This window comes from Gavialis gangeticus, unplaced genomic scaffold (assembly GCF_001723915.1).
Source record: "Gavialis gangeticus isolate Ggan-Ray unplaced genomic scaffold, GavGan_comp1, whole genome shotgun sequence".
NCBI lineage: Eukaryota > Metazoa > Chordata > Crocodylia > Gavialidae > Gavialis > Gavialis gangeticus.
The window spans coordinates 55,737,120-55,745,198 of record NW_017729024.1 but is presented as its reverse complement, the minus strand read 5'-3'; the positions used below and the strand labels follow the sequence as shown (position 1 = coordinate 55,745,198).

The window sequence follows — 8,079 nt, the reverse complement described above, 5'->3', positions numbered from 1 at the left end:
CGGTACCTTCTTTTTATCCCCTATGTATTTAAAAATGGACACTTAAGAGGCTAAAAGGTCGTAAATTGTTTGTACATGGAACCCACAAGCTCCTGAAAGAGATTGGGGATGCTGAACCAAATCTATGGGGAGTAACAAGTGGGCTGGCCACTGGGTAAGGTCAGACCTGCTCCTACAGCTTTTTATACCAACATCAAATGAGTCCCCCATTGGGCATAACCTTGACAAGAGAAGCATGGGCCAAGCTGAACAGACTGAGATCTGGATATGGATGCTTAAAAACAACACTTTACAAGATGAACATCTTGGACAGCTCCCTGTGTGACTGTGGTGCTCAATAAACAGCACAGCACTTAATTGAAAGTTGTGATCTCTACAAATGCCCAGACAGGGCAGAAGCAATCCACGCACTGAGCGATAATACCAGACAGTGGCTCACAGATGTGGAAGGTGATATCTGGTGCCATACTAAAGAGAGAGACAGTGGGCCAAGCATGCCTTGGACTACTTTACACCTTACAGGAATGAGTTCCTACAAAAGAATTTTGCTAAAGAAGTCCTTTTGAGCTAGGGAAAGACATTCAAAAAGCCTGAGCTTGAATTGATTCAATCTTTGCAAGTTAGTCTCACCTGGCTAAGCTAAATCACTCTGTAACCGGACAGACATCCCAGACATACAGATACATGCCTGCAGGGGCTCAGGCTAGAAGCTGGGGGGCACAAGAGCAACCATCCCTTCCCTTCCACAATACTGAGCTGAGGGAGGATGTGGTCAGGCCCTGGCAGGATGCTCCGATTAGCCCAGCAGGGAACTGATAACGGTGCTTATCACCCCTAACTCAGTGTTTATCACCCCATTAAGAAAACAACAAAGGGACATTACCAGCTACCTGTTGATTCTGCCTGTTGATTCTACCTTTGGACTCAGCACAGACCGTAGCCAGCATGTGGTTTGCTAGCTAATACACAGACACCTCTCCACAAGGCAGAGGAGAGGGAGGAATTCTTGCTTAGCAGGGAGTGGTGAGGGGGAGGGGGGAAGCAGTTCACAGTCTGTGCCAGAGTGCAGTCAGGGAACAGAAAGGAGAGACCAGCCCTGCTGTGGAGCAGAGAGCCCTGTTCAGCCCAGAGAGCATGCCGGGATGCTGGGGGAATCTGGTTTATCTTAAACCACTAGTGTCTGAAGGCCCTGGATGGTTTGGCAGGCCATTCCCCTGACCACGTCCTCAAGTTCCAGTGGCCCACCAGCAGTCTGACAGGCTGAATACGGAGTGGCTCTGGATCCAGGCCATATGTTTAACACCCCTGGTTTATGCCAATGGAAAAAAATGACAAAACTATAATCATTCAAATTTGATACCAGATAATTAAATCTTATTTTAAATCTCTCTCTTTTAAAGTCCTCCCATTTAACTGCCATAATGCACACATCCATCTCACCTACGCAGTCAAAGAGCTGATGCTTCAACTCCCGAAATAAAAAAACCTGAAAAATCTTGAAGACAGGGGCCTGAATCTGATAAACATACATGCCTTCCCCCGCCTCCCCCCGTATGTTAAACTTCGAGGGCCAAATTTTCAAACTGGCACTGAAAGAAAGTGGCCAGGTTTTCAAAAGTGCCCAGGTATAAGCCACTCCCATAATTCTCAATGTTCTCAGATGCCTAAAATGGATTGGTTGGGATGGGTTGCTGAGCTATTCTGAAAAACAGGCTCTGCTGTAAACAGCGTGACTGTATGTTGACTGATTTCCAAAATTAACCCTCTGCAAAATCTTAAACTAGTTCATGATTCAGCTGTTAAAAACTCTTCTTATTCTTTTGATCTATAACAATCCTCTTCAGGCTCGATCACTTCTTTTCATGGGACCACTGCATCACTACAGCTATTTGTAGACATGCTCAGCATTTTCTATACCATGTTAATTGATTTGTGTTGAACAGTTCGAATCAAGTTTCAGTTCAAATGAATGGGTAATAGACGATCATTAACCATCATGGCAGGAGGCATTGGATATACAGAGCCTATACACTTGACAGGCCCTTAACAGAGGTTGGAAGTAATCAGGTGATAATAAGCCTGTGTAAACACTGCTACATTCTTGCAGTTCTCCTCAGGAAACACTAATCTAAAGTGCTGTTCCAGAACCTGTAATTAACTTGATACTTAGCAGGGTGAGGTGTTGTTGACACATTTGCCTTTGTAAATATGTTACTTTGTACCTGATAGCCTCTATCTATTATTTTGCAAAAACCCAGCTGAGTTTCCCTGGGGGAGACGGAAGGATTGATATTTGCAATGGTTATCTGCTTATCTGAGTTCCTAAGGATTGTTTTTTCTAAAAGTAATGTTGTATATACATGTTAATTAATACAGTTTAAATTGCCTAATTCAGACTGCCTTAGTCTGTATTAACTTTAATCCAAATTCAGTGAGGATCAATTAATTCAGACTGGAGCCAGTTTTAATTTGGACTACAGACATCCACGTGTACATAGTTACAACTGTAGTCTGGATTAAACCTAGAAAAATGTAACATCTATAAATGGCCTATGCATCTATCCTGATCCCCAAACTGCAGAAGTACAAAGAGGGAGAGGCACACTCATTCCTAGAAGAGTTTCACTCACGCTTCCTGCTTCTTATGCAGAGCATTTCTAGTAATCATTCTACCAATTATTCCTCTCCCCTTTGATGCATAACTGATTAGGGGCAGCAGAGCTAGAAACTGGGGTACAAAAGGGCCAGAAGTCAGGTGCTTGTGGAATTTCTTGTTTTTTGGCTTTCAGCCTGGGTGAGTTTGGAATACAATGTATGGCATGGCATGCTAGGGAAAAGTCCAACTACAGGCCTTGATACTAGATTTCCACCAGGGGATACTAACCAAGGAGTTTTAAATGTGGATTGGTCAGCAGATCTGGGATAGAGGCTACCCTAGACTCAGAACTAACTAGCAGCATATGTATTCTTAGCAATTAAACAGAAGTGTTTCCCTTCCAAGGAGATATTATGGATTGCTAACTTCTTTAATAAGGTTATGATAATACACTAAAATTGCAAGCCAAAACAAACATTCTCCAAACCTAAACTGATCTTTCCTTGAGCTTCAATTTCAATCCCTTCAGTTCCCTATGGATATTTTTTTTCTATTGGAGACAACAAAAGAAAAAGAGCATGACATTTGAATAGGAAGACATACCTGAGTGAGTGATCCAGCGTCATACCCGTAAAATCAAAAAACTTAAGATATTCTTCTGCCACAAGTTTGCTGAACTCATTGCTATAAAAAGGGGGAGGAAAATTGTTATTAAAATGTAACCTTTTGGCTGCTTTTATTGTTGTAAAGAATCAACCAGATGAATGACATTTAACAAGAAGCCAAAGCAAAACACCTACTTTTTACCCAAGTGCTTTGCCACGTCAGAGCGCTTGAATCGGTCCAACTGGTAGAGACGCTTAGCTAGTCTTCTGGCTGCCTCCAAATTGCTGTTGGTGCCATTGCTAAGATCTGTGCTTAAGTTTTCAGGGGCTTCTTTCTCCAGAAACTCATTGCTACCCATGGCAGACCTGGAGTCTATGAGCTTGTTCTTCAGTCCGGCATTGCTATGAGATAGAAAGAATGTGAAAGGGGAAAATAAAGGCTTTAATCACCTCCTAGCCAGTCAGAAAGTAAAGTCTTCTTGAAAGTGCTAATGTTACGGTGCTAAGATTACATGATTCAATGAAACCCACTTAACTAAATAACTGTTTGCAGTGGACTCATTTAGTTAGTAAATACCACAAGCCAAGATTCTCAAACATGGAGCTTCAAAGCCGGGTTCTTAAGCCTATATTTAGACATCTAAATCTATAGTTTGCCCTTCAACAGTCCTGAGAACTACCAGTGACTTCAGTGGGAACTATTAGGTACCTGGCACTCCTGGAAATCAGGCCTAACAGGGTGATCCTAATGATGGAATATTGTATTGATTTCTTGTTGTCCTTCTAACCATGCCGTGCACATGCCTGACAAGCTGCACTTGAACCAGCACATCACATACAATTGCCAAAAGGAGTTACCTACCTGGAAATGGCTGGGCTCTGTCAGTTATTAATATACCCACAAGGGCAAAGGGAACATTACTATGACTTACAGCTCTCACCTGGTTCCCCAGGTCACCTGCTCCATAGTCTCCCCCCGTCCCAGGAAGCTTCCCTCCCCAACTCAACTACTGCTCTCAGACACAGACTGGCTTCCCCTCTGGAACTGTTGTGAGCCTCAGTAGAGTCCATACCTATTGATGGTCCACAGCTCCTCTGAGCTACTGTGGATTTTAGAAGATGCCAAGTAAGGTGCAGGCTACAGGATGAGAAATCTGATGGTTCAGGGGAAGCTGCATTACAGTAGGGTTACCAAGGTTGAGTACTCTGACTGTCACCTTGGTTCTCAGCATCTTTCACTACTTCAAGGGCCAGAGAAGCAGTAAAACAGAGCACTCAGACTCCCCACCAATCAGCTGTGGGCCACAGAGGCTGAGCCCTGAAGCTCTCCATCTCTGCAGCATGTAGAGCAGGGAATAAGACTGACTAAGAGGCTTTGCTCAGTTCCTCTTGAGTTCCTACAGCAAGTGCGCTAAGGGGAGACCGAGTGCTCAGCTCCCTGTATCTCCAACAGGGGGGCTAGAAGGCTTCTGCCAATCTCCCTCCCTGCTGGTAGACGTTGTCCGATGCCAGGCAGTTCTGTTTCAGTTCTCTCAGAGCTGACTCTCTCAAAGATCCCTCCCAGAAAAACATTTCACGTTATTCCCCTTGCCAGGATAAATCAACAATCTGTCACACCCACAATCCACATGCACATGCAAGGGTATGTGTGCACTTCTTTTTCTTTCTTTTTTTTTGCTTGGAAAAAAATCATCTTCCAGCCAGTGCTAGTCTCAGTACCTCCACACAGCAGCCAAACATGCAATGGCAGAAATTTTTCAAACACCAGTGCACCCATGTTCAGATTCGGTTATCCTGCCTTTGGTCTCCCATGATCTCTCATTAAAACCAAGCAACCACCGACAACACAAAAAGTTTAGGAAATTCTCCCACAAAAAAACCCCTTGATATTAAGCTTCTGTTAACAGAGGGTTGACACGATGTCACAGCAGCTGTTACAAACATGTTCCAGACGTGGGCAGCATGTGTTACAGAGGATTTCTAAGCACGAAAAAAGAATGCGTTATAGCTTCATAAGCCATTACAAGCCTTTAGGCATTATAAGCTGTGTTGATAAACAACCAAATGACCTGTTGTTCTACCAATGGGTTAGTAATTATTAGCTCTTTAGAAATGGGAATGTCACATTAAGCAGGACCCCAAAAAATCCTTGCCAACTTGCTAAACTAGGAAAGACCTGCCATGACAGAATACACACCTGAGGACTACACGTTTCTTCCCACCTACTAGCAAACACACACTAAAACAAAAAGATGCCATATAGCATTATCAGAGCATTTTATATTGAGTCTCTCTGCATTCATGTCCTGCTGATTCACTGACAATTGAATCAAAAAGGCAAGCCCTTTCAAATGTACATGTTTATGTCTGGAGTTCAGAGTTGCCATCTTAGGCTAAGCTTTTTCAAAGCATCTACGGGAACAGGACATCCATCTGGGATTTGTTTTATTTTAATTTAAATAATAAAAAAGACACCATAAAAAGCTCTCAGAGCCCTACCTATTATGTGATTAATAAATGCCTTCTAATGCCAGCATTATTCAAATTCCACCAGATGGCTACCTATAATACACAAAAGCTCCCTTCTTCTCCTTTGTGGCAGTAAGCAGTACATCCCTAGCCTTTTCCTAGCAGATGTCTGCAGCGTGCAAGGAAGAGCACAAATTGCAGACACAGTGCAAAGAGCAAGTTGCAAAGTTCTGCAGCCCTCACAAAACACACTCTGCCAGCAACCCCTTGTCCTTTCATACTAAGCATAGACAGCATCGGACTCCCATAGACAGGTTCAAATACCTCTGCCTAAATGTGTAACAAGAGCAAAAGATAAACTGCTAAGCATTGTTGCTATCTCACTCACCCCAAGTCACCTCAGCTGGGACTTGAACCCAGATCTCCCACGCGGTAGGCAGGAACGCTGCCATGTTATTACTATCCATGTGGCAATGTTTGCCAAACATTCCACAGCCAGACACTGATTCCAATGCCATGTCAAACTCTGCATGACCACCAATAAATCACAGCCCTCCTTCCCCACTACTCCTTATAATGGCCACTATTATTCACCCTGTAAGGTGGCCAACCCTGACAGATGACATCTGCGTTATACCTGGAGTCATAATCCATGAATGCTACCTCCAACCCCCAGTGCCTAGTGCCAACAACCACCATGATGTGAGATAGATGTTAAAGCAACCATAAGATTCTAGCCAGTGTGCTGGCACAGTACCTGAAGAGTAAGGGGGGAATGAACAAAGGGAAAGAAGAGAGCTGGCTCCTTTCTCTCACCTTTGGATTAAAGCAAATGGCGGAAAAGTACAGCTGCTGGGCCAGACTCAACTGATTGTATCCAGCCCACGGCTGCCCCTGCAGGACTCCACATGGGGCCAAGTCCTGCCTGCTTCCACCCCCAGGACAGCCTACACAGCTTCCCAGCAGGGTTGCTCCTGGTGCTGCTACAGCTGCCCAGGTACTACTTAGGTCCCCCCGCTTCTGGCTAAGAGCTCACCACGGACTCCAGTGAGAGCATGGAGACAAAGAGAGAGGCAAGGAACTCAACCCAGCTGCTGCAGGCAAATCTATCAAGGTGGAAGAGAGACCATCGACCACCTCCTATGGCTCTGTCCCTATGCCAAGGATGTGTGGAAAAAGGTAAACTGGCTCCATGAAGAGGTGACAGGAGTCAGAGGCTGATGAGGACAAAGGTGGCACTGTACAAACACCTGGCTAAACATCAGGAATCCCCGACAACCCACATCAACCAGTTTGTGTCCTGTGTCAAGAGCACCCTGTGGAAATGCAGGAACCTACTTATGTACAGATACATGGAGCTCGAGGAAGCAGACTGTGTTAAAATGGTTCTTAGTGAACTCCAGTCTACCAGAAATTGGTGGCAGAGGACAGAGAAGATGCAGCCAACTCCACCTGGCAAGGGACACTTGGCAAAGCCTGTTCAAAGACTCTCCAGGATAACGAAAATGACAGCGACACAACTAGACCTCGAGACAGCGAAGATGACAGCAGCAGTGTCAGCAGCAGTGGAAGCAACAGGAAAGCAACAAGGACAGTGAATATGCAGAAAATGTAAACCCCAACCACCGGGGCAAGAACCAAGAGACTGTGTAAGGGAAAGGACTGCAGATTGGTGAGCAGTAGTACAGATGTCCAGGTGCGTCTTTTGTAATGGGTGCACGCACGGGTTTTAAATGCGTTTTAAAGTGTGTGAAGAAGAGCTTATGCAGGATCCTGTATATATATATATATATAACTATACCTATATCTATCTTTTTTCATCCCCCCCCTCCCCCCAAAAAACAAAACAAAACAAAACAAAAACCACCTGGTGACAGCTGCCAGGCTGTGTGGGAGTGAATCTTTCACAAGGACCTGAAGAAATAGCAGAGACCTGAACTGGCAGGCAGCCCACCATGCAAGCATGGAAAAAACACAGCAGGGAAGAGGGGTCCATCAAACTGCCCAAGACAGACCTGCCACTGGCAGGCAGAAATGATAGACCACCTCTTCTGGGACTGCCCATATGCCAGAGAGGTGTGGAAGAAAGTACACACACTCCTCCTGGTGGTGACAGGTTTCAGAGACCTGACCAGGGCAGCAGTTCTCTACGGGCACCTGCCCAGACAGCAAGGGAGTCTGACAGCCCACTTCGACCAGCACATATCCTGCTTCAGGTATGCACTGTAGAAAGCCAGGAACCTGCTCATAAACACACTCAGACCCCACAGTCGAGGACTGGATTAAAATGGGACTAAGTGAAATGGACTGATACTGCAGGAAGACAGAAGAGGATAACAAGAAAGAAATGGCAGACCTCATATGGTGAAGAGGGGTCCGGCATAGACTTTTTCAGGAGCAGGCCCTCTG

The 8,079-nt window shown here is 44.9% G+C and overlaps 1 protein-coding gene and 1 long non-coding RNA gene across 2 annotated transcripts in view; one reads left to right on the top strand and one right to left on the bottom strand.

Moving 5' to 3' along the window:
- LOC109297389 overlaps positions 1–8,079 on the top strand; it is a 788,954-nt gene that overhangs the window by 233,164 nt on the left and 547,711 nt on the right. The gene's annotated exons all lie outside the window — the stretch shown is intronic.
- Positions 1–8,079, bottom strand: part of PSD3 (pleckstrin and Sec7 domain containing 3) — a 206,325-nt gene that overhangs the window by 135,304 nt on the left and 62,942 nt on the right. Inside the window, exons 4-5 of the mRNA XM_019517099.1 lie at positions 3,397–3,603; positions 3,200–3,280 (exon numbers count right to left, since the gene is read on the bottom strand). Coding sequence (XP_019372644.1) covers positions 3,200–3,280; positions 3,397–3,603 — 288 coding nt within the window. The remainder of the gene's footprint in view (positions 1–3,199; positions 3,281–3,396; positions 3,604–8,079) is intronic.